Below are 27,425 nucleotides of genomic sequence, written 5' to 3' on the forward strand. Positions count from 1 at the left end.
GATCGGGATTATCTGATCCCTCTTTCCAGCCTTGAACAATGTATCTCTGACAGCGCGCTGTATGAATCCTTAAGTTCAGTCAGTTAAACGCTGAGGCTCTAGTTATTGGTCCTTAACTACCAATAATATGGGTGTTATCTTTGAGTCTGGTCTAAACAACTAAAACAGCTTTTTAGGTACAGAGAAGCTTCAGTATGCTTTTACTACCGCTTAGCTGAACTACTGCCATGTAGATGAGTTACAGTTTGTACAGAATGCTGCCCCCCCCCCCGAGGTGAAGCTGCTTCTGCAACACACAAACTGGATGCCTGTAAAAACCTTGGATGTATTATTACTACGCCACTGTTTTATCATGAATCACTGTTGCTCATTTTAAAAGTCGAAATCATTATCAGCCCTGGACATTTCCCAGCCCTTACCTGCGTTTCCCACTCCATGCACCAGCAGCAGGATGTGCTTGTCTACTTGTCCAACCGGCCGAGAGCTGTCCAGAGAAGACCTGGAGCCCTGAGGAAAGACACACCAAAGATGTCATCAATTCAGCACCAGCACTCCGACTACACCACGATCCAGATCGAGAATGATCACACGGACTAAGGACGGGACGATGTACGATTTTATGGCGGATCGGGATGAAAATCACTCCATTATGGGGATAATCGTGCATATCCTCGCCAGTGACTTGAAAAAAGCGATCTAGCTCGCTAATGCACAGCCCTATATTGACTTCCTGATTTCTTTTGAATTGCCGAGGTTTGGCACGTCTCACTCTCCAGGCTACAAGGCTACTGTACTGTTTGACAGAAAGGTGCCACAGTGCTAAAAAGGGTCCAAAGTAGGATAGCTGGACCCTGTGCCCCAACGCCAGCTGGACTTTATTTTTGTTAAAGGATCATTCCTGTATTTCTTCAGTCAGGAGTAAATTATATATACTGATGCAACTGATGAAACTGTTGTACTGTTTGACATCATGGTAGTGAAGTGAAAAATAGAGCCTGATTTAAAACAGGTACCATGTAAGAAAGAACAGACTAGTTTTGATTTTTTTTATTCCTCCTGTATTGATGCAAGGGACCTGATGATTTATGATGACCTTATTTATTTGTTTTCACTAAAAACACGTGTGTCTTCTCTGTGATGCAATAAAAGTGTTTCATAGCAAAACGGAAGGTCAAGTGATTCCAGCATGTTTTAGTTCCATTTTAAGAGTTTTAAGCATATTTTGCTGATTATGGGGATAATATCGTGAATTGCAATTATTTTGGGCGGGATAATCGTGACATGAAATTTTCATATTGTCCCATGCCTAACACGGACTGAGCTTTGACAACAGCTTTTATTTACTATGTTTCAGTGTAGTTTCAGCTCTGTGTAAAATATATATATAATATATATATACAGGGAGTGCAGAATTATTAGGCAAGTTGTATTCTTGAGGATTAATTTTATTATTGAACAACAACCATGTTCTCAATGAACACAAAAAACTCATTAATATCAAAGCTGAATATTTTTGGAAGTAGTTTTTAGTTTTAGCTATTTTAGGGGGATATCTGTGTGTGCAGGTGACTATTACTGTGCATAATTATTAGGCAACTTAACAAAAAACAAATTTATACCCATTTCAATTATTTATTTTTACCAGTGAAACCAATATAACATCTCAACATTCACAAATATACATTTCTGACATTCAAAAACCAAACAAAAACAAATCAGTGACCAATATAGCCACCTTTCTTTGCAAGGACACTCAAAAGCCTGCCATGCATGGATTCTGTCAGTGTTTTGATCTGTTCACCATCAACATTGCGTGCAGCAGCAACCACAGCCTCCCAGACACTGTTCAGAGAGGTGTACTGTTTTCCCTCCTTGTAAATCGCACATTTGATGATGGACCACAGGTTCTCAATGGGGTTCAGATCAGGTGAACAAGGAGGCCATATCATTAGATTTTCTTCTTTTATACCCTTTCTTGCCAGCCACGCTGTGGAGTACTTGGACGCGTGTGATGGAGCATTGTCCTGCATGAAAATCATGTTTTTCTTGAAGGATGCAGACTTCTTCCTGTACCACTGCTTGAAGAAGGTGTCTTCCAGAAACTGGCAGTAGGACTGGGAGTTGAGCTCGACTCCATCCTCAACCCGAAAAGGCCCCACAAGCTCATCTTTGATGATACCAGCCCAAACCAGTACTCCACCTCCACCTTGCTGGCGTCTGAGTCGGACTGGAGCTCTCTGCCCTTTACCAATCCAGCCACGGGCCCATCCATCTGGCCCATCAAGACTCACTCTCATTTCATCAGTCCATAAAACCTTAGAAAAATCAGTCTTGAGATATTTCTTGGCCCAGTCTTGACGTTTCAGCTTGTGTGTCTTGTTCAGTGGTGGTCGACTTTCTGCCTGTCTTACCTTGGCCATGTCTCTGAGTATTGCACACCTTGTGCTTTTGGGCACTCCAGTGATGTTGCAGCTCTGAAATATGGCCAAACTGGTGGCAAGTGGCATCTTGGCAGCTGCACGCTTGACTTTTCTCAGTTCACGGGCAGTTATTTTGCGCCTTGGTTTTTCCACACGCTTCTTGCGACCCTGTTGACTATTTTGAATGAAACGCTTGATTGTTCGATGATCACGCTTCAGAAGCTTGGCTATTTTAAGACTGCTGCATCCTCTGCAATATATCTCACTATTTTTGACTTTTCTGAGCCTGTCAAGTCCTTCTTTTGACCCATTTTGCCAAAGGAAAGGAAGTTGCCTAATAATTATGCACACCTGATATAGGGTGTTGATGTCATTAGACCACACCCCTTCTCATTACAGAGATGCACATCACCTAATATGCTTAATTGGTAGTAGGCTTTCCAGCCTATACAGCTTGGAGTAAGACAACATGCATAACGAGGATGATGTGGTCAAAATACTCATTTGCCTAATAATTCTGCACTCCGTGTATATTAATAAATAAAATTACATTCCAAAATTTACTCTTGTTTGCTTATTCACCAATAAACCATTCTACTTAACTGGATATAAGGAGAGCAGTATCCATTTTAATAGGCTCGACTCTGCCTCTGCAGGCAAGTCGGGAACATTCCTACACACTGGAGCTGGCAGCCACAGTTCACTCCGCACCGCAGGGCATCAGATAAGCCCTGGAACTACAGCGTGCATCCTGGAATCCTCTGTCAGTCAGTAGTCTGATAAGAGTTGACAGACTGTCACAGAGGAAACGCGTACATTTCATGACAAAAGGTTAGGGTTAGGAGATCTGTGTGCAGCAGCAATTCCAAGCAGAACTGGATCCAAAACAAGCTGAGCTGGAGACTCGAGGAGCTTGGTTTGTCATTTTTGGGGTTGTTGAGTGGATCTCTGCATTTGTATTAAGGGTATGGATGCTCTGTCAGTGTTTGTGAGTGATTTCTTGCTGGGTTGGACCTGGTAGTGCTCTGTAGTGTTTTCAGTTCTGTTTGTTGGGGGCTCATCCTGGTCTAATATACAGTTAATGTGTGCCGTGTTTGTGTGTTGCCATAGCTACCTACAACACGAGGCTTTGTTGTTTCCGTAGGTGTCGCTGATTTTATTGCACCTAACTGAAACGCCCTTACTGTCCTGGTGTCTGGACTTCCACACGAAAAATCCCCCAAATCCCTTGTGATTTTTAGTCGTTATTTGATGTTTTCTGTAAATTTAAATGCTTTACACAGTACATCACATGTATTCCTACAAATATATATGGAGAACATATACAAATCTAAATCGGGTTTCCTGTAACTTTAAGTTTCTGAGAGCAAGTCCAAGTCAAGTCTCAAGTCTTTCGAGGAGAAGTTCAAGTCATATCTCAACTGCATTGTTTAATTTGAATGTTTTTTTCAACTTTACTGTTGTGCCAGCTCATGTATCTAAAACAGTTATGGTTATGGAAACACTAGCATGTGCATCTGTTACCATATCAGTTATTCATGCAAGTTTGGCAGTGATCTGTGCATAGCACAGCAGTTTTGAAGGCTCTTCAGCTTTTTTCCTCTTCTTCAGGCAGTCAACCCTCAAATAAGTCATGTTTCATAGCCTACGAGTCCAAGTCAAGACTTGAGTCCAAGTCTCAAGTCTACAGCTCTGATAAGAACCATAACCAGAATATGTTTTAGGTGTTTGTTTATGGGATTCCGCAGTCAACCAACCTCCACATGCCAAATATCAATTATGAAAATGTCATTTTCAGTTACGGTATATACTGCATTTGTTCACTTACCATAAAGTCCTCGGAAAACAAGGGCTCTTGACTCCTGGCAAGCCCAATGGAGCGAGTCATGTGGAGGTTTCCATCCACGTCGGAGTATTTCCCTGTTAGTGACGTTTCACAAAGTCTGGAAGGATGAACACAAGGAACAGGTATGGAAGTTGATGTCTTAGTGACTGAGCTAGTAATAGTCATGTACTTATGGTCTCTGAGAACAATTCCGTCTTATGCCATTTATATCAAATGTCATCCACTGACTATCCTATCATTTTCTCTCTTATCTTTCTTGTTCCTCCCCAGTGATTTCTAGCTTTTCTATCTGAAAGCCACTCTCACTAATGTACTAATGTTTCCAAAAAAGTGTTGGAAAGTCGGTACCCCAGCAAGGAGATTACAGCACTTAGTCAGTAAATAACTCTCAGAAAGTGAACACCAAAGACTGATGACATCTTACAAGACAAAGGCAGCATGACAACTAAATACAATGTGTCATGCTTTCACAGAAAGTGGTCAAATTGTGACAAAGAACAGTTTCGTATGGACTTTCATTGTTGCTGTGTACAAGCTTGGCCAGCTGAAATAACTGCCTCTATAATATAGCAGAGGGATATTTCATAAAGAAGCAGGGTTTATTGTGAAAGTCTGGCTTGAATGGGCTAACAAACTGGGATTAAGCGGTTTCATAAAGCCTGGTTCAACTAGAATACCGCCCTGCGGCTGTTTGCCTCCGCCAACCAGTGGAGTTGCCGTTTCCATCCACGTCTGTCCAGACTCATGTAATATATGTAGTGAACAGTTGGAAGGAATTGAATAAAATGTATAAAGTGTATTATTTGGCTAAATGGAAGTTATCACTGTATTGATGGTACATATGTATGATTCCATTAGGATTATCAGATGTATTGGCTGAACAGGGACACATGTTCATGATTACTATGTAAAGAGTAAGAAAGAGTATAGCTGCACAACATGTGCTGCTTATGTTTCCTCCCTTTCTTTCCTCCTGCGTGTAAAATCTGGAATCGCCCAATTCATACTTAAATTATGACTAAAAGCCTATTTTGAGGTCACAATGACTTTTGAGTCTAAAGTGTCACCAATTCAATGTCCGAACAACTGTGAAATATGGTCATCAATTCTTGGGTTGCAGCCAAAAACGTGTTTTTTGAGGTCACAGTGACCTTGACCCTTGATCTTTGACCCTTGATCAACCAAATTCTAATCAGTCCATCGTTGTGTCCAAGTGGACGTTTGTTGAAGAAATTCCTTCCAGGCGTTCCTGAGATATCGCGTTCACGAGAATGGGACGGATGGACAGACGGAGGCATAAAAACTGTTCATTTTGATCAACTTAAACGGAGAAAACAGACATTTAAAGACAAAGCTGCAATGCTCACAGCCACAAAGCAACAGATATTCTACATATAATATGAAGAATACAATATCACAGCACTAAACTGAAACAAAGCTAAAGAGAAGTTCAGACTCTGACACAAGCACCAGCATCTGTTAGCTCAGTTTGTTGCAGCGCTCCTGTTTTGCATCAGCAGAATTACATCGACATTGATCACCTAAGACAATTTTGTCCAAAGCGACATACAAATGAGATACAATCCAAGCCTCAGTAGATCAAGGAGAAGCCTTCGAGAATAAGTGCTGCAGTTCCATGTTCGATGAGACACAAGGTTGCAAGTTCCTTAAGTAACACGCTTTGTTTTTATGCTATTATACAGTAATTATGGCATTTGTCTTTTGTACATGTAGCAGCCTCCATGGTGAAATTAACTTCAGATTGGCTCTTGTATTTTTAATAGAAGTATATCTGTTTAATTTCTTTAACTTAACTTTTAAAGAAATGTAACAGACGTGCTTCTATTAAAAATACAAGAGGGGCAGACAGCCAAGCTGAAGGTGAATTAAAATAAAGTAGCCTAAAGCAAAGAAAAAAGGTCTAAGTTCTGCAGTTGAAGTTGGCAATAGTTGCAGCCCATGTCAAGTTGTGATAAACGTGATGTGTGCTGCAATCTGACTTCTGTCCTCAGCACATCAGTACTAAGGGACTGAGCTTAACCTCCATTATGAAGGAGAAAATCCTGAAAATAACGATTTACTGAAGAAAGCCTGGTTTAACTGGTAATGTTGCTTTATGAAACAGCCCCGTCATACATAACTTGAAAGTGGTCGACAGTGTCACATGATTAGTTGTGTTACATCTTTACAGCTGCATGGTCTTAGTTAACTCCCTATATTCACTCTTTCTTCTGCTCACTCCTAAGACGAATCCCTTTGAGCCAAGTCTTGTTGTGAAATTATCTGTGAACTGTGTAAACAGGGATTGTGGGGACACAGAAGTGCTCCCTCCAGTCTCAAAGTTTACAGTGTCATATGGAAGCTCCATCATCTTGCTCAGGGAATCACGAAATGATGTTTACTTGCAGTGCTGTATTTGACAGCAGCTGAATTTCCAGCTTTCTACTATACTACTGTCTCACCCTATGAAGATAAAGTTTACACGTAGCTGTGTTGCAACAGTTTATAAGATATTGTGTGTTAGTGAATTTGGGGGAGGAAATGCTGAAAAACACCTAAAAGAAAAATGTGAACCCTAGTCTGACTGAAAACCAGTGAAGAAGTGAAAAAGCAAAGACTGAAAGAAAGTCCAACCTGAGGTAGAAGACTGATTTAGTTGTACGCTCCTGGTAGACAAACATGTTCTTCCTGTTGACCACACAGAAAGAGTTCAGCACAGAGCGCAGGGCCTGGATCGCTACGATAGGGAGACAAAAGACATATTGACAGGTTTAGCATGTTTGAAAAATAAATTCATTTCTTTTTAAGAAGAAGATCATCACTATATTAAAAACACAATAAACTGAGAAGCGGTTAATTAATGTAAATATGAAAACAAGAGCTTTGGAGCTAAAAGCTATTTGGAAATAACTTCTGGCACATAACCACTGTAAAAGCTTTATAAGCTAAACACAGTTACACACTAAGCTGCACAGTGCAGCCACACTCCTGACTGCTGTCCAGTAACCAGCTCCACTGCACGAGGTGGGGGTTTGGTGCCTTGCATAAGGACGGAGTTGACCTGAGTCATTCACTTCCTGGCCCAAATCTCTCTTGTTGAGCCAGGGATCAGTCAGTCACAAGCTCACTTGTCCAACTGAAAGGCCACTTACTTATAACCTCAGTTGTACTATTTTTTGCCAATACTTTATTTTACAGGTTGCATACTTTCCTAATAAATAAGATGTGCAACTGTAATTTCTTGGGAAGGATAGTAGAGAGGACTATGTAATTTGATTCTAATTATAGAGGGAAATAGAGACAGAGGACAACACTTCTAGTTATTAACTGCAATTAATTTCTCACATAAACTCGAAAGCCTCTTAGTTCCTGCTTAGCAGGTCAGCTGAACATGCAACATTTTGAAAAATGTCTACAGGTAAGCAAACAATTTAACATGCTAACAAGACTAATAAAGTTTCGACTAATATTGTGCCATCCCCTACCATAAAAGAATACTTTTGATATGGTTAGCCCTTGCATCCAAGTTAATTAATTCTAGCTTAGCCTCTGGCACCGTCCTCGCATGTTTTAAACACGCAGTCGTCCAGCCTGTGCTCAAAAATCATAACCTTGATGTTAAATGTTTAAATAACTATCAGCCCATCTCTAAATTGCCATTTATTTCTAAAATAATGGGGAACGTTGTCCTGTCACAACTGCAACCCTTCCTCCACTGAAACAGCTGTTAAAGGTAACAAATGATCTGCAACTCTCTGTTGAGATGCCATCCTGGTTTTACTAGATCTTAGTGGTGCCTTCAATACTGTGGACCATGACATCCTTTTGACACGTCTTGAACAGTGGGTTGGTATTAAGGGTACAGCACTTAACTGGTTTAAATCCTACCTTAAACATAGGACATTCTCAGTGGCTGTGGGCCAGTTTTCCTCTTCCTCTGCCCCAGTCACCGCTGGGGACCCACTCAGGGATCCATCCTGGGGCCGATTCTTTTCTTCCTGTACATGCTCCCTCCCTCCTCTATAATATTATTAGGAAGTATAGCATCTCCTGTCACTTTTATGTTGATGATTCACAGCTGTACCTCCCACTGAAATCTAGGGATACCCTACAACCTCTGCTGGACTGTTTCGAGGACATTACAGGCTGGATGGCAAATCATTTTCTTCAGCTAAACAGTAATAAAACAGAAGTAATTATCTTTGGTCCACCTCGCCAGTGTGCTAGGCCACCTCAACCCATATGTGAAGTCACATGCAAAAAACCTGGGTGTTATTTTAGATTCTGAGCTCTGAGTTATTACCAGCTAAGAACAATTTCCAAACTCAAACCTATTCTGTCTTTCCACAACATGGAAAAGGTAATCCATGCCTTCATTACATCATGACTGTATTATTGTGATTCCCTTTGCCTTCCCAAGTCTTCATTAACTCGCCTGCAGTTGGTCCAAAAGGCAGCTGCAAGGATGATGACCAAAAAGCGGGAGCACATCACCCCAGTCCTTGTGGGTGTCAACCCCTTTATAGGAACACGGTCTTTATATAAAACCAAGTGTTCAGACCACTCACCCCTGGATACCCCCATGTTGGGTCCCATCTTGAGGCGTGGGTGAATGTGGATGATGGTGCTCCACATCACATCACAGGCAAAATGTCCAGGGATGAACTGCATGGTGGCTGCCAGGTAGTCTCTGGCCTGGTAGCTCTCCTCTGTGTTGTAATCTGTGAGGTTAGGGTGAAAAAATAAAAGGGTGAGGGCATGGAAATATTTACAGACACATCTGCAAAGAGCTGACATTAAAGTGTGACATCAGAAAAGAAATGAAAGGGTCTGTTCCCCCAAATTACTAAAAAATTCCTTTCCCCTCCACTACCTTGTATTGGGATGCACACAGAAATCTCAGTAACAGAAATCTCAAAACCTGAACAAATAAAAGCAAAACTATCTGCCTCTTCTGCTGACTTACCATCGGAGGTGTTGAGCCTCTGCCTGTAGAGAGACTCGTTCTTCCAGATGTCTTCTTCACTTTCAGCCACCAGCAGAGAGTTACACACATGGCTGTCATGTAGGTCCTGCAGCAGCATACGCTACACATGCACACACATATACAGCAGACACTGAGCAGCACGCAAAGCACGATTTCACATGCAACTACAAATACTGTATATAATATATATTATTAGTAGTATTCTTTGTATTTTTATTCTTTTTCATTGTATTCTTTATCTATTCATTATTTATTATTGTTCTATTCCCTATATATCTCTGCTGTTGTGAGACTAAAATTTCCCTCGGGGATAAATAAAGAGCGACCTGCCTACCTATAGGACTGTGTTGATGCATGTGTGTTAATTGCTATATAGATGCATTTACACCAAATTATGTTTGGCACAATAAGTTTGCACTCTCTGTGAAGGGACTTAGGATACCTGAAAATGTGAGTTTCAGTCCTCTTACAAGTGAGATTTGACAGTTCAGTAGGAAGGAAAATCCAATCTACAGTGGTGTGAAAAAGTGTTTGCCCCCTTCCTGATTTCTTTTTTTTTTTGCATGTTTGTCACACTTAAATGTTTCAGATCATCAAACAAATTTAAATATTAGTCAAGGATAACACAAGTAAACACAAAATGCAGTTTTTTAATGAAGGTTGTTATTATTAAGGGAGAACAAAATCCAAACCTACATGGCCCTGTGTGAAATAGTGATTGCCACCTAAACCTAATAACTGGCTGGGCCACCCTTAGTAGCAACAACTGCAATCAAGCGTTTGAGATAACTTGTAATGAGTCTTTTACAGCGCTGTGGAGGAATTTTGGCCCACTCATCTTTGCAGAATTGTTGTAATTCAGCCACATTGGAGGGTTTTCAAGCATGAACTGCCTTTTTAAGGTCATGCCACAGCATCTCAATAGGATTCAGGTCAGGACTTTGACTAGGCCACTCCAAAGTCTTCATTTTTTTCTTCTTCAGCCATTTAGAGGTGGACTTGCTGGTGTGTTTTGGATCATTGTCCTGCTGCAGAACCCAAGTTCGCTTCAACTTGAGGTCACGAACAGATGGCCGGACATTCTCCTTCAGGAGTTTTTGGTAGACAGCAGAATTCATGGTTCCATTTATCACAGCAAGTCTTCCAGGTCCTGAAGCAGCAAAACAGCCCCAGACCATCAAACTACCACCACCATATTTTACTGTTGGTATGATGTTTTTCTGAAATGCGGTGTTACTTTTACGGCAGATGTAATGGGACACACACCTTTCAAAAAACTTGTCTCATCAGTCCACAGAGTATTTTCCCAAAAGTCTTGGGGATCATCAAGATGCTTTCTGGCAAAAATGAGACTAGCCTCAATGTTCTTTTTGCTCAGCAGTGGTTTTTGTCTTGGAACTCTGCCATGAAGGCCATTTTTGCCCAGCCTCTTTCTTATGGTGGAGTCACGAACACTGACCTTAACTGAGGCAATTGCGGCCTGCAGTTCTTTGGATGTTGTTGTGGGGTCTTTTGTGACCTTTTGGATGAATCGTTGCTGCGCTCTTGGGGTCATTTTGGTTGGCCGGCCACTCCTGGGAAGGTTCACCACTGTTCCATGTTTTCGCCATTTGTGGATAATGGCTCTCACTGTGGTTCGCTGGAGTCCCAAAGCTTTGGAAATGGCTTTATAACCTTTTCCAGACTGATAGATCTCAATTACTTTCTTTCTCATTTGTTCCTGAATTTCTTTGGATCTTTGCATGATGTCTAGCTTTTGAAGATCTTTTGGTCTACTTCACTTTGTCAGGCAGGTCCTATTTAAGTGATTTCTTGATTGAGAACAGGTGTGGCAGTAATCAGGCCTGGGTGTGGCTAGAGAAATTGAACTCAGGTGTGATAAACCACAGTTAAGTTATATGTTAACAGGGGGGGGGCAATCACTATTTCACACAGGGCCATGTAGGTTTGGATTTTGTTTTCCCTTAACAACAACCTTCATTTAAAAACTGCATTTTGTGTTTACTTGTGTTATCTTTGACTAATATTTAAATTTGTTTGATGATCTGAAACATTTAAGTGTGACAAACATGCAAAAAAAAAAAGAAATCAGGAAGGGAGCAAACACTTTTTCACACCACTGTATCTATAGGAAAGGACTTTGCAAAGGTTTATCGCTAACAGACGAATGCTGAAAACCTGAACCAAAAGGGACACAAATCTGAACTGATGTTCATGTTCATTAATGTACAGTATTCCTCTGTTATTTTAAATTATGCTTTTTGCTCTTCCTATGCTCCTTTTAATATTGTCATGGATTGGCAATATTACTTCATCTGTATGATTTTCTAAAACATTTGTAGTCAAGTTTTTGAAAAACAAAACAAAAAAACAATCTGTGATGTCGTTTGTTGAGTGCTGCAGTGGCTACCTGATTGACTATTCTGCAGATTTCACCTATCTTCCTGATCACCATGTGATGCAGTTTTAAGTATTCAGGCAGCTCCTGATCATCTTCCTTCTTCTCCAGCTCCTCAGCACTGACCTCTTTTCCTTCTGTGAAGCACCTGCAATAATATGTCAAATCCTAACAAATGTATGGGATCCAATCACCAGCCATGACGAAGCATTTGAGAATCTGTCCTATGAATGGTGCTGAAAGTTTGACTAGGACTTAATTACTCTCATTAGAGTTTTAATGGAGCTTCCTACATACACTTTCAGCACTGAGAAGTCATTCACTCTCAAAGGAAAATGTCATCACCATTTTGCAAAATGTTTAAACTGAAATTTATGACGAGGTCTCATAGTTTATCACAGAAGCTGATTAAAGGATGACTTTCCAGAAACTTGATACAATTCTTTTATTTATAAGCCTAAAAGAACAAGCAAAAATGTGTCATTGAATTCTGGACCAGTTAGAGATGACATCCTACTCTGAAATGCTTGATAAATATGAGCCACAGACCACAGGCTGATTATTAAATGTTAAATAGATATAGCAGGAATCAACTGTGGTGTTCAGAGCATTTCTGAGGTTTGTCTGACCTGGAATGGGAGTAGACCTTCACTCTGTCCTGGTGGATCTTAACAATTAACCAGAAGTCGGGCATCAGTGGTGACTGACGCTCCTGTTCATCCAGGGTGGGGCTCTCACACTCAGAGTCACTGCTGCCACCATCATAACCTTCAAACACACAGAGGCAAAACAACAAAAAGGCCAAAAAAAAACATTACAATGTTATCATTTACATTATCTTCATCATTTAAGTCATGTAAAGTCTGTGAACAATGGTAACAGACATTTAATGGTAAATGGACTGCATTTGTATACCGCCTTTCTAGTCCTCCAACCACTCAAAGAGCTTCACACTACATGTCAACATTCACACACATTCATACACTGATTGCAAGGTGCTAACTGCCCATCAGTCCAAAGAAGCTAATTCATTCACACACACTCACACACTCACAAGGCGCAGCCTTTGACAGCAATTTGAGGTTCAATATATTGCCCGAGGACACTTCGACATGCAGGCTGGGGGAGACGGGGATCGAACCGCTGACCTTCCGATTGGTGGACGCCGCAAATAATAATAATAATAAATGACAACAGTATGAATGAACACCTAACCCTAACAGTGCTTCATCTCTGCAGCCTGATTTACCAACGTGAGTAAAGTCAAATTAATTGTTTGAGTATCAAACAGTACAATCAGCGGGTTCACTACTAGGGCTGCAGTTAGGACAACCAACTAAAAATGGACTTGGATGGAATGCACATTTTATGCAGATGATTTACGCAGTCAGAGGTTTGGATCTATTCATATTGCAGTCACTTTACCAGGCTCCACTGGTTTTTATTGTTCTTGATTATAAATGTACACAATGGACAACGGATGTTTTTCACACAGATTAACTACAAATTGCTCCTATAAGACAGTGTAGTCCCTCATTCATCCCAGATTGGACCCAGATGACGTAATGGTTTCATATGATGTTGTGTCCTTGTTCACCTGCATTCCGACCTCAGAAGCAGTGATAGCGGTGAGGAGAAGACTGCAGGATGACTCCACCTTGCAGGAAAGGACCAAGCTTACACCTTAACACATCTGCAAACTATTAGACATCTGTCTTAACACAACCTACTTCCAATTCCGGGGACACTTCTACAGACAGATTCACGGCTGTGCCATGGGCTCTCCGGTCTCTCCCATCAACCTGTACATGGAACAGTTTGAGAAGAAGGCATTGTCCTCGTTCCCGGGCACATCACCAAGTCATTGGTACCGCTACGTGGATGACACCTTTGTGAAGATCAAGAAACAAGACTTGGAAGCGTGCTCAGAGCATATCAATACTGTGGACCCCAACGTCAAGTTCATCCGAGAAGATGCCAAAGAGAACCGCCTGGCCTTTCTTGATTGTTCTACACTCAGAGGAGAGGACGGAAAGCTCCAGATAGAAGTGTACAGGAAACCAACACATACGGATCAATACTTGCTCTTTGACTCACACCATCCATAACAGCACAAGCTGGGTCCGGACATTACAACATAGAGCCCAAGAAGTCCCCACCGGCTAAGAGGGTAAGAAGAAAGAGGAAAGGCACGTCCAGAATGCTCTCTCAGCCTGTGGTTCTCTCAACAAAGAGAGCCCAAGAAAACAGGACAAAAGGGAAACAGAACCAAGAAGGAACGGTGTCTCCATCCCTTATGTATCTGGACTGTCTGAAAAACTACAAAGGATCTTTAGACAGCACGATGTTCTTGTTTTCTTTAAACCAGGCAACACTTTAAGACAGAAACCTGTTCATCCTAAGGACAAGATGCCCACACAAAAACAGAGCAATGTAGTTTACTCTATTCAATGTAGTGAGGAAAACTGCAAAGAACGGTACATAGGTGAGACTGAACAGCCACTTCACAAAAGACTTTATCAGCACAGACGACATGCTAACTCAGGATCACAGAGCGCCGTGCATTTGCATCTAAAAGCTACAAACCACACATTTGAAGACAGCGAGGTGAAGATTCTAAGTAGAGAGAAGAGTTGGTTTGAACGGGGTGACAAGGAAGCCATTTTTGTGAAAAAAGAAAACCCCTCTTTGAACAGAAATGGTGGTCTGAGATTCAATCTGCCCAACGTTTACCACAGTGTATTAGCACCTTGGTCACGCCAATCATATGATAATCAGGTACTTAACAGTGATGAGGGAGGTGCAGCCAGAAAACAATAGGCCTGATTACTGATTACTGGGCAATCATGGAAACAATTAGGTCAGTTTCAGGTGATACTGGGCAGAGTAATCAGCAGATACTCAGGAAGACTCCTTCCTGAGGGCAGTGCTTAAGCAACACAGAGTAGCTTAAATTTCTGAGTTCCCGGTCCATTTTTCTATTGAAAATGACTTCCGGATGGGAGCCGAAACGTCTTGATTCTGAAAACAGTGTCCAGATGACTACGACTGAAACCTTATCTACGAAATTGCTCCTATATTGATGAGAGTTTTGGGCTAATAATGAAGGCATTTACAAGCATATTAAATTCACTTGATGAAATTAAGTCCTGAAAATTGTCCTGAGCTTTATCCTTAGCAGATCCAGCAGTATCATAACTGCAACATACTGTATCGCTCTGGCAGTATTATGTATTAGTATTATTAAGAGTCATACAAGCTAGACTGGTTCACATAATTTTCTCCTCTTAAAACAAAGCTTGGTACAGAGGCTTCTGTTGTCTTTTGGTCCCTTTGGCTGTGTTCAATGCTTTATTAGAGCTTTTTCTACCTGACTTGCACTTAACCTTATTTTAATAGTGTGTATGTTATTGAAATGTTAGCTAAATTCATAGCTGTCGTGTCTGATTTTGTGTTGTTGAATATCTGAACCTTCAGTTTAGGAGGATTACAGTTACAGTATTTGATCACTCTCTTAAATTACACTCTCATGATTGTTTGATTTCTATACTGTGTGCAGTGATCAGAAAAGTGAGATGCTTTAGAAGAGAGCTCAGGGAGAGACACACATTGTGCCTCTAAAAGATCAAGCAGAGAGTAGAAAAGGAAAATTTTGCCAATGTTAAAAATCACAACAATCTATATCTGTCAAGTGCGACTGAACATTTTCAATTCAATTTTATTTATATAGCGCCATTTCATAACAGAAGTTATCTCATCGCACTTTTCCGATAGAGCAGGTCTAGACCATACTGTTTAAAATGTTATTTACAGAGACTCAACAAATCCCACCATGAGCAAGCACTTGGCGACAGTGGCAAGGAAAAACCTTGAGCAGAACAAGACTCAATGGTTGGCTTCCATTGAGTCTCATCGAGAGAGAGAGAGAGAGAGAGAGAGACAGACAGACAGAGACAGAAAGAGAATGGGGTGGGGTAGGGAGCACAATGCAAATATCAACTAGAATTTTATTTTGTAATAATGTAATGGTTGTGGTAATATCAACAGAGCCAATAACAACAACTGTAGTAGCAGTTGTCGAGCACTGGTGTGCCTGAAATTTAGCAGATCTGATTTCTTTTTTTAAATGTATAAAATATGTTTTAACAAACACCACCTGGGCTCTGACGTGATCTGAATCTGCATGTACACATTAATCATCCACTCGCCACCCACCCTTAAGAATTATTTTCTCAGATTTAGAGACCTGCACCCGCATGAACATTTCTCTCCACCTCTACCGGTCCCTGCAGGCTATATTTCCATTGAAAAGAAAGCCAAGCAGCACAAGCTTTCTAAGTGATTTCTTTATTGTGTGTTGTACTGATGTATGTGTATGATTATGTATGTATGTCTTCTATAACAGTTTAATGATCAGAGAGGCTGCTGTCAGTCATTTTAAACGTTTCCATGCGTGCAGTAATGTCACAGCAAATCTCGTGGGACATTTAAAGATGCAAAACTTTAGACAGCTCTAATGGAGCTCTGGATTTATCAGGAGGACGGGTGCTTTACTCCAAACTATTTCACTGTATGAACCTGGACTGTGTGGGACCTTTTGGAAGTGCAGAAGACAGAACATCGCCAGCCGGCCAGTCACATTCACAGTCCCCGCTGTGAGCTGGTTGGAGCTCTCTAATGAAACCGGCCGGGTGTACTGTCCTTTAGTATCCTTTGGACTCTGCGCAGACACCTCACCTCCGATATCACTGATGCTCGGTAGGTTGGTAACCATGATCCTCTGAGCGGTTTTAATCACCTGCTGCAGAGCCCTCCGGTCCTGGGCCGTGCACATCCCATGCCAGTTTGTGATGTTTCCAGTCAGGAAGCTTTTTGTTGCTCCTCTGTAAAAGTTAACAAGAACTTGGCACGGAAATTTTGACGATGATGTAGACAGGGGTGTGTGTTTTTGCCTCCTTTTTCCTGAAATCAACAATCAGCTCCTTGGTTTTGCGGACGTTGAGCAGTAGGTTGTTTTCTGTGCACCACCCTGCAAGACTGTTGATTTCCTCCCGATATGAAGTCTCATTGTGTGTTTGTAATCCGGCCGATGATGGTGGTGTCATCGGCAAACTTCATAACAGAGCTGTCTCCAGGTCGGGGGCTGCAGTCGTGGGTGTACAGCGTTGTTGAGTTAGCGTTGAGTCTTATCTCATCCATTTTATTTTCCTGCAACCGGACATTAGCCAGGAGTAGACTGGGTAGTGGAATAGCCTTAGGTCCAACCTGGGTTACCTTGGCTCTTATGCCACCTCTCTTTCTTCTCTTCCTGTTTCGGTCACACCGCTTGTGGTGACGTTTGGCCCGGCTGGTCTGGTTGTCAGGCCGGGAGATGCCGTGAGCAGTGATCTTCTCAAGGTCCGCTGCACTTAATCCAATCCCTGCACTTCCTTTCCGATGCTGATGAGTGTATTACTGTACATGCTTCAGTAAGAAAGGCGAGAAAATAACAAATTAAAACAAAAATGTAGCAAAGTTTGAGGGAGCTACTGGCCGCCACATCTACATGCGGAGCCGTTGCCATGGTTTGATATTGAAACCATCCGTCAACAGTGAAATAAAAGCCTCTCCTCCGTCTAGTTCGTGGCACCGGCATTGATGTATTATGAGCGGTTAGCATCATAGGTAGGCTAGCATTTGTGAATTGAGCCTCAAAATATACATTTAAAACAAGAAATATTTGTGTGTGCATCAGAAATACATTTGTGAACCTTATCTTATGTGGATTTGTTTTACATTTATATACAACAATAATTATTTTTGTGTGCTCTGAAAAGTATTAATGTGGAGAGTCATTAATATTTATATCCCGAAATACATTTGCGAATCCTTCTGTGTGCTTTCATTATTAGTGAGACTGATGTGACTCCATAGTAAACCTGCATTATATAGATAGCTTTCATATTGGAGGTCTGTATTTTGTTTAAGTGTAAAACTAACAAGCGCTTAGGAAGGATTTCAAACTTGTCACAACCACCTCATTCTTTCTTCAAACCTCTCTAACACTGATCAAGCTCGTCAACCATCATTCAACTTTGTGCAGCACTTACCCTGCATGTCTGAGTCCAGACTGCCCTGGCTGGAGACGACACTCTGGACTCGACTCGGCCTGAGTTTGCCACAGCCTGAGGAAAGACAATTTAACATTCAGTGTCAGGGTAGCAACAGAGATGAGCTCTGCCAGATCACACTCTCAATAAACTTGAAGATTGAAGATTCTGGCCAGAAAATAGGCGAGATTTGGGGCACATTTCTAATGACTTGCGGCGGGATTCCACCGGGTATGGCTCTATAACGTTGTGTCTGCGAGCCAGTTTTGTTTTCCGTCCTCCAAGCGGCTTCATACGACGTTGTTGATTTGGTCCTTTTGTCCTTGACTTTTCTGCTTCTACCATGGGCAAGTAGGCTACGTAGTTAAAGGATTTCTATTTTTGTCTGTTTTACTTGTGTTTTTTGTTGATATATGACCGGGAATCTGCACAGGGTGTTTTATGTTGAAAATTGACCGGATGCACAATGCCATTTCTGTGTCTAACTTCCTGCCCGGTTCATCTGCTCTGTGCAGCTTGACACGGCTTCCGTGTATTCACCGCGGAGCAGAGCGACGAGCCGCTTCTGGGACCGCCATGACAGCTTTTTTGTGTACTAGCTCTTTGTTATCTCCACCCACCTCCAGCTGCAATTTCGTTAACATTCGAGTCATTTTGTCTATCAGAGAGACTGGACTATAAACAAAATAAAAAAATAGCGCCTTTCCACTCTCCCGAGCACTCAAAGCGCTTCACACTACATATCACGTTCACCCCATTCACACACTGATGGCAGACGCTAACCGCTCATCAGTTCGAGGAAACTTACTGATCATTCACACACACTCACACACTGAAGGCACAGCCCTTTGGGGTTCTGTGTCTTGCCCAAGGACACTTCGACGTGTGGGCTGTGCAAGCCGGGATCGAACCACCCGACCTTCCGATTAAATACATCAGTGAAAGCTGACTGCAGGTGGAACAATGTTTACTTGACTTCAATGAACCCACACAGACAAACTGATTGTACACTTTGGCCTACAGTGTAGTAGTAGCAGTCGTTTCAGCGGTAGGCAGCCTGTATGAAGGAATGAATTTATCAAACAACAACGTGACTGAAAAGAGGTCGGGTAGAGAGTCATAATGTTGGTTTCTGTAACTTTCAGATTCTAATCTAATCATGGTCAATAGGGTCTTATAAAAACCCATCCTCTCTAATACTGGCCACATCCCATGCAGTCAAATGATTTGGTAACAATGAGTGAAAACACAGCAGAGGAACACTGCAAAGCCAAACACAGAATCAACAATATGTCTGACAGCAATCAGGACCCTGGCGTACAACTGTATATCAGCAAGACATTGGTTGGTAACTACTGTGGTGCATGTTAGGGGTTCCTGAATCTAGTTGTACAATGAATTATACATGTTTTATAATCCATTAGAACACAAGTCCAATGAATAATAAACATAGGGCTGTAACTAATGATTACTTTAACTTAGCTTCAGAAAATAATGAAAAATGTCCATTGCAGTTTCCCAGAGCCCAAGAGGACATCTTTAAATAGCTCGATTTGTCTGACCAACAGCCCCAAACCGACGATTCAATTCATAGTAATATAAAACAGAAAAGCAGCAAACCTCACATTGAGAAACTGGAACCAGAGTTTGACATTTTTTTTGATAAATGACTTAACTTAAATGACAATAATCAATTATCAAAATTGGTGTTGATTCATTTTGTATTGTTTGACTATAGGTTTTCAAACATATAAAAAGTCAGTCTTGTAATACCATTACCAAAATGCATCCGTAAGTCGCAATGACTCTAGGTCGGCGGGTCGATCCCGGCTTCCCCAAGTCGAAGTGTCCTTGGGCAAGACACTGAACCCCAATTTGCTCGAGTAAGGGCTATCCCTTCGGTGTGTGAGTGTGTGTTACTTCTTTTAGCACTCAGTGTTTGAGTGTGTGTGAATGTGATATGTAGTGTGAAGCGCTTTGAGTAGTTGGAAAGAGTAGAAAGGTGCTGTACAGTACAGTCCATTTATGTGATTAATTGACTGCTACAGATCTTGAACACATGTTACAGATATTAAAAAACTTATTTTTGTAGCAGAAAACGAGCTGTCATTGAGGCATGATGGCAAGACCACACTGCGATACCGGACTCTTGCAATGCCTAATAATTACTGTTAGACAGACATCATAATCCACTGGGGGGCTTATAGCAACTATGATAATACATGCAATTAAATACCTCAGGAATACATTACAGATATGGGCAGTGTGTTTGTTAGACTCACTGTGAGAGGCTGACTGCATGGACTCAGCCAGGCTGACACTGGACGGTGTCTTCGGGGGTGAGGTGGACTCTGTGCAGCGTTCAGTCTGTAGCTGGGGGGTACTGGGATGACCTCTGTCCCCCGCCATGCTAACTGAGCTCTGAGAAACAGTGTCATGTGCCTCAGGCTTCGAGGCTCTGATTGGCTCACTGGCTCCTGCAGTTGTGTCACTGGGAGCGTCAGCAGCAACACTGATGGACTTCTTGTCTTCACTCTGCAGTCGGACAGAGTTCAAGTAAAAATAAGTGTAATCTGCATAAACACATACTGATTAGTGAACTTTAAGTACTGTAGTACTGCCGGTTTAAATCCTGTTGCTTGGAAACAGACACATGCAAAAAAAACAGACACACACAAACAAGGGTCATGAAGAGTATGAATATATGGATCTAAGGTCACTGAATAAATGTGTTTAAAACAAAAAAAGTTTAAAGACAAAAATCTGGGCTGAAGCATTTCCTGTGGCAACATAAAAGAGGATATTGCTCAGTACTTTTTTCTATGCTGCCAGATTTTGTGATTATGATTAGATACCACCCAACAAACCCTGTGTCCACACTGCAGCTGCAAGCGTCTCAGTTCTGACATTCTATACCTCATGAGGTCTGTTGTTTTCTGGTCTGTATTACAGGATTTCCTGCACCGAGGTGGGAAACATCATCCAAAATAAAGATTACCCCCCTTACAGAAAGTATTCCACTTAAAATAAATAATAAATGTAACATTAAACCTCAGTGAAAAAGAGACACAGTAAAGGCCACAAATGTACTGACTGAGGCAACTGTTTAAACTGTCATCTTGTCACTAAACTGATCGCGAGATGCGATGTGTCGGAGTCTGTCTGACTGAGCTCAGGAGGGGAGGTTTCACATGTTGAAGTAGAGGACAGCGGCTCAGTAAGTCACAGTCAGGAAGGGCCGTGTGAGAAACCACCTCCGCAACCAGCTTCCTAAAAGCTTCATGGAGCTGCATTTTGATTGCTTATATGGCACTGCATTTGATCCCATACTGTTTGCTAACTTTACCATGGGGTATCACTGGTTACCTCAATGAAAATAAAACGAAACCCTAAGAAGGATTACACAAAGTGTTTTGTGACTGTCACTCTGCAGATCACCTCGCTGTCTGCCTCTGTTGCCTGAGCCTCTGCTTCACTCTCTAGCATCACCTCCTCCACCTGTGCTCCAGCAGAGAGGGGGCTGGTGTGCTGTGCGGGGTCTGCCGTGCTCTCAGACAGCCTCTTGGTAGCGTGAATCCTCTGAGGGTGCAGTCTGCTCAGGGACATGTAGTAGAAGCTGTCCTGTTCTCCATTCAACAGGTAGCCAGAGAACGACATTCTGCGGAACTCCTGTGGGATCAGACATTATCCCATCAAATATCAAAATCATACATCCTAACTATGTGTCCAAGCACTGACACAACCATATACTGTATGCTCTACTACGGACAAGTACTGAGTACTCACTTACTGTACCAAGAAAAGAAAAGCGATATGAAGGGAGGTGGAAGGAGCGCTGCCGTAATGGCTCACATATTCCATCAGTACAACAACAGAGTTATGTCACGCTCACCACGCTGCTGCTCTCTCTCTCAGTAAAATCCAGTCCAATCCAACCAGGACGAAGTGTTCGTCCCCGACCATTCAATACAAGATGTTTGGTTCAGTATGTAAACTAAACCAAATCTAGATTTGTATTCATATTTATTGTTCATATGCAGGTTCAAGTCTTTTGTAATAATAATGGAGCATTACTGACATTTTGAAATTTGTTTCTTTTTCTTACTGAACCACATGTCAACATCTGAACTCCATACATTTTGCTGTAAGAATTATGGCCAATCAGCCACCATTCAATGTTTACCATTTTCAAAATAAAAGACAGAAATTTTATTTTCTGCATTTTTTCTTTCCTGCTGTACTGAAAACGAACCATGACCTCAAAACCCCGGCACTGGGAGGCCTTCAGTGGAAGCACCTGGAAGTGATTAGTGAGTGAAAACAGTACTATTTGATCATTTACAGGAGGCCATAAATACATATGAAAGAGGTGGAGGATTCCTTAAAAGATATTTAAAAGAGGTTCAGTAAGATCAGGAAACCGAAACAGAAAGGTGTGTGTGTGTGTGTCCTTGCCTCTTTGAATTTTTCCAGAGACTGCTCGGGCCCAAAGACAAACTGCAGTGGGACATCCTCACAGTGACAGTGCGGCCGACCGCTGGAGCGCACAACGTGCTCCGACACTTTCTGCAGCGTGGCCGAGCTGATGACCCGAGAGTGACGCAGGGCAGAAACGATCTCATCCTCCAGCAGCCAGCGGATCTGAAACACACAGAGAAAAACCAGGAAAGGCTCATCACTGCTGTGTGTGTGACGTCACAGTTTTCAGTGAAGAATAAAAATACCCCTCCTAACAATAAGACTAAAAGAGTAACGCGTGCTAGCAGCTACCGAAAGCTGTAATGTGCTTTCACATGTTCAACAAACCAAATCCAAAAGAAAATAAACGGTGATTTTGATATTCTTTGAATCTTACCAGCAGTAAGGTTAAGCATGTACAGTTTGTGCTAAGCTCAGTAAAAATCAAAGGGTTCATCCATTTGTGGTTAGTCAATTCCATGGCAACCCCCCTATTATATTATGATGTGTTGACCTCTCCTGAGCGCGGTGCTAAAGGAAAGCTGATACAATATTCAAAATGTAAAAGCGCCTGCCCTGTGGGGAGCATGAACATGCAACCTGACATGTAGTTTCATTATTTCTTATTTCCAGTTTGTAATTTGATTAAAAATGAAAAATGTCACCATTGTGTTACTCCACTTTCTAAACCGCTTATCCTGTTCAGAGTATGTTAATGTCCATTCCCAAAGGCAATATACATCACCGATTTCAATAAATGGAAATGGAAAAATGTAAATTCAATATGATGTATTTTTATCTGAAAGTGTGCTGAGACTGGCTCGGGACATACTGCATATTTAGGTAATGCTAATAAGCGAAGATACTCTCTTCCAGATGTTGTATTGTATTGTTGTGTCGCTGCTTTGATATCTCACATTTAGAAGAATAAGACTCACCTCGTCCATCGTGGCCAGAATTGCTACCTTGTGAGGAACTGGGAGTTTGGATAAGGGATCACCAGAGACCCTGATGGAAGACAAGACAGACATCAGAAAAACAGAAACCTCTGCTGATTGACAGAATCAGAGAAAGTCCTGCTCAGTATTGTCCTGTTGAACAAACACACCCATCAACTCCGGCTCCCCTCAGATTGTCCAACACTGCCATCAGCTCCTCATCAGAGCGGTAGGAGGAGGGCTGTCCTGGTGAACGATTCAGGGACACACTGCTCTCTGAGGTGTACCTGCACGCAAAGAGGAGATCAGATGTGCCACACCATGGTTTCATCATTCACACTTATTCTGAGTCACATTTACAGTGTTGAGCCACATTATCGTCATATCACGTCAGAAGACATTTAGGTCCAAGCAGTGCACAGCTCAACAACAACTTCAGGCCCTCTTGTTTTATATATTTATATTTCAGATGTGTCTTCTCCCTCTTCTAAAGTTACTATGTGTAAGACATGTCTGTGATTATAGCATCCTTTAAATGATTCTGACAGCATGCACTTTTTGGTGATACTACCACTAGATGGTGCCAAAGTAAAAAATGAAATAAAAACGTAATCCTTCACATTACACCAGTTAAACTTACAGGTACCCTGTGGAGTTTTTGACCACTAGCGGCTACTTTAATTATCGACTAATCGGACAATTATTTTCTCAATCAAGTGATTAATCATTTAGTCAATAAAATTGAAAAATTGTGAAAAAAATGCCCATAACAATTTCTCAAAGCCCAAGATGACATCACCTTCAAACTGCTTGTTTTGTCCAACCAACAGTCCAAAACCCAAAGATATTCAGTTTACTATGGCATAAAACAGAAGAAAGCAACAAATGCTCACACTGGAGAAGCTGGTACCAGACAATTGTTGGCATTTTTGATTGAAAAATTGTTGAAACAATTAAATCGATTATCAAAATAGTTGCCAATTAATTTTCTGTCACTAGATAATTAATCGATTAATAGTTTTAGCTCTATTTCACGCTATTCCACTGATTGACAGCTGGTGACTGTAATACACCAAGAAATGTACCAATGTGCTAACAAATGCAAGAAAGAAGAAGACTGCTAGCCAATTTAAACATGGAAGAAAACCATGCAGAGTCCAAAATTTGGGGTTCAGTGTCTTGCCCAAGGAAACTTTGACATGCGGGCTGGGGGAAGCCGGGATCGAACCGCCGACCTTAATTTAAAGAAAGGGAATGCATTCGATATGTTTGTCAGGCCTCGGTGATGCACAATGAATTTTGGTGCGTAAACAGAACAGTTTGTTCACAAGAAAACTCCACAGAGCACCTTTAATACTGCAATGAGATCAGGAAGTTTAGAATGAAGATTTAAAAAAACTGAAATCAAACATATGTCCAAAAAAAACTAAACAAAAAAAAACAACAACCAAAACTTGTATAATCCTCTTTTCTTGCCAACCTGCTGAATTGTGGCTTTTTGCTCACCTGTTATGATGGAAATCAGCCATGTCTTCAATCTCCACAGGTAGTGTCAGGACAAAAATATCTAATGTGACTGAGAGTTCATCCAGATCCACAGACTGTAAGGCTTCAGCATTCTCCAGGCAGGAAATAATCTCACCTGCAATCACAAAACGGAAATGAGCACAGCAGCAAAAGATATAGTCTCAGTGGTCAAATTTTAACTTTTCAACTAAATGACAATAATTTTGTTGAAGAGGGAAGATGGAAATGTAAAAGTTGGGAAAATAGCTGTTTTGATGAAACAATGAAGGGTGTCACTTTTTATTCAAACTTTGAACTACCTTTTGAATAATGGAAAAAATTCAAGCCTTCTTTAATATGGGAGAATCCCAGAGATCTTAACCAGACTTCTCATAATCAGAGTTGTGTGTTCACATTGTGTGTCCCTATTCTGGGAAAGTGAAGAGACAATCAAGGCTGTACTCACCAAGGCAGGTAGGCAGTGTCTGTATGGGCATGGAGCCATGGCAACTTTTCATATTGACGGAACAAGTGACATGAACAAACAGCGGCGGCATGTCCAGCTGTGGCCCCTCGGGCTCCAGCAGAGAGTCTCCCTCCAGGATGCTGAAGGAGTCCTGGTCCTGGTTGACAGTGTTGGAGTCTGACAGGGACTGGTCTTCACCCTCTCTGTGGGAGCTGGTGCCTGGATGCTCCTCATACTCTACCACCAAATCTGTGTCGCTCTCAGTCATGATGCAGCAGCCCGACACATTTTCTACACACAAAACAATAAACTGGTCATTATCAAATCACTAGATGAGTAGCATAATTTAGTGTCTCTCAACCATGGGTCATCATATAAACTGAGGAGTATTTAACAAAGCACTATTAGCAAGTTGGCCAGATAAATTTCATTTGAACTCAACCCCTGTGTTTTGCTGAGATTGGCCTTACTTCATCATTTGGAGTCTCACAGACTCCACTTCTATATTTGTAAAAAGATAATCATCATAATAATAATAATTGCAAAATAAAACTTTTTTTTCCCACTCTGACCTTGACCCTCCTGTACAAACGAGGGTCCATGTGGAGGCTGTTGTACCACCTCTGCAGGGCGCATAGATGCAGCAACCCCATGGGTGTGATTGCTGAAGCTGCTGTTAGCACTCCCAGCAGCCTGAGCCAGGTCTGGACAATCAAACTTGCCCCAAGAAGGAAAGATTGTAGTAGTACCGAATCAAATCTACCCGCTCCACAGTCAGGAGACTGAATCCAGAGACAGGCCGATAACGGTGGATGAAACTAGCTCTTCTCCCGATTCACAGACATGCCCAGTGCCTCGATATGACCGAGGTCCCTGGATGTTTTTTGTTCTGGGTCATCGAGGTAAGGGCGAATCATGTCAAGGCTGCCCTCATTTGCCCCACTTGTAAAAATGCGAGGAGCCAGGGACAGGCTGGATGAAAAAATGGCACACTGATCTTGAAAGGCAAAGCGAAGTAATTTATTGTGTTCTGAATGAACAGGAACGTGAATGTAGGCGTCCTTGAGAGCTATGGAGGTGAACCACTCTCCTGGAGTGATGGTCTGAAGGATATCAATTGTACGAAGCATTCAAATGGGAGGACTTTTGGATGCAAAAAGGCCATCTCCTGTGACAAAAACTGGGCCACCTGAGGGTGGTGGGGGCCAGCGGCGGAACTGCAACCTGTAACCCTGTGACAGTGTTTTCAAAACCCATGCATCTTGGGAATGGGCTTCCCAGTAGTCAAGGTGCTGCTGTGAAAATCTGCGCTCCACTGACCCGAGGCCCTCAGTATGTGCTTTGAGGTGTATTTGGGGGAGCGATGGTTATGCCCTTGTAACCGCTGAGGTTGCTCGCCTCTGGGCCGCCGCCAATTGCCTGTAGCAACCTGGTTTTGTTGCCAGGGTTGTGGCACTGCGTTTAGGTGATGTGAGCGTTGTGGGCCACTGTGCGCCGCGTTTCCTGGAGTGCTGGGGCGGGGGTCCCGTGCACCTACCCCAAAGACCACTGGCCTCTGAAGCCTGGCTTGACTGTTTCCTGTGCACCAATGATTTTTCTGCCTCTGGCCCAAACAACTGGCCTAGCACCACAGGAAGCTTTCCAGTGTTTGTCTACAGTCATCAGACATTGGCACCTGTGCAAGCCACACCTGACGTCATGTGACAACGAGGGTGGACATCAAACAGCCAAGCTCTCTGGACATCAAACCGAAGGCCTGAAGTGCTGCGTCGTTTGTGTCACCAAACTCTTCCTTCCCACTCAAGCTGTAACATTCAGGACTAGGTGAGAAGGAGCATGGAGATGGAGTTTCCAATAAGGGCCATCCGGGCAGCAGTGTCATAAGCCTTCGAGAGAAGTGTGGCACTTAATACATGGGTCAGACATGGCTAAGGTGACCCACTCCCAGACACATGGGGCACAACTCATGGCCATCGTCAACCTGAGGTTGAGCTTCACAAGAGGCACACACCAGCATCATTTCAATTCAGATAAGGGGTCAGGCTGGGAAATCTGAGCGAGAACTGTGACGAAGGCCACAGGATGCAAATCAGAACCTCTAGCAGACGTAATATCACAAATGCAACCAGACAAACAAGTGGTTAGCCAGTCAGGCTAATCCAACCTGCTGCTAGCCTGTTCAACTGAATTGCAAGTATAGCCAGGTAATCAAAGCGAGAACAGTTGCTGGCCACAGAATGTGACTGGAACCTCCAGAAATATGTCAGCAGCTAGCTAAAGACCAGCTGCAGGGTCAAAGCTAGCTGCATGTCTTTAA

The 27,425-nt window shown here is 42.2% G+C and overlaps 1 protein-coding gene across 13 annotated transcripts in view; it reads right to left on the reverse strand.

The window, feature by feature from the left end:
• Positions 1-27,425, reverse strand: part of szt2 (SZT2 subunit of KICSTOR complex) — a 154,746-nt gene that overhangs the window by 77,448 nt on the left and 49,873 nt on the right. For all 13 annotated transcript variants that reach the window (XM_044198544.1, XM_044198540.1, XM_044198549.1 and 10 more), the window contains 15 exons: positions 25,109-25,399; positions 24,643-24,778; positions 23,307-23,423; positions 23,137-23,206; positions 22,196-22,381; positions 21,179-21,409; positions 20,023-20,275; positions 17,741-17,815; positions 12,281-12,419; positions 11,664-11,799; positions 9,233-9,353; positions 8,835-8,987; positions 6,901-7,003; positions 4,249-4,363; positions 420-507 (listed from right to left, as the gene is read on the reverse strand). In XM_044198544.1, the coding sequence (XP_044054479.1) occupies positions 420-507; positions 4,249-4,363; positions 6,901-7,003; positions 8,835-8,987; positions 9,233-9,353; positions 11,664-11,799; positions 12,281-12,419; positions 17,741-17,815; positions 20,023-20,275; positions 21,179-21,409; positions 22,196-22,381; positions 23,137-23,206; positions 23,307-23,423; positions 24,643-24,778; positions 25,109-25,399 (2,214 nt within the window). The remainder of the gene's footprint in view (positions 1-419; positions 508-4,248; positions 4,364-6,900; positions 7,004-8,834; positions 8,988-9,232; positions 9,354-11,663; positions 11,800-12,280; positions 12,420-17,740; positions 17,816-20,022; positions 20,276-21,178; positions 21,410-22,195; positions 22,382-23,136; positions 23,207-23,306; positions 23,424-24,642; positions 24,779-25,108; positions 25,400-27,425) is intronic.

This window comes from Siniperca chuatsi, linkage group LG6 (assembly GCF_020085105.1).
Source record: "Siniperca chuatsi isolate FFG_IHB_CAS linkage group LG6, ASM2008510v1, whole genome shotgun sequence".
In the NCBI taxonomy this organism is placed as follows: domain Eukaryota; kingdom Metazoa; phylum Chordata; class Actinopteri; order Centrarchiformes; family Sinipercidae; genus Siniperca; species Siniperca chuatsi.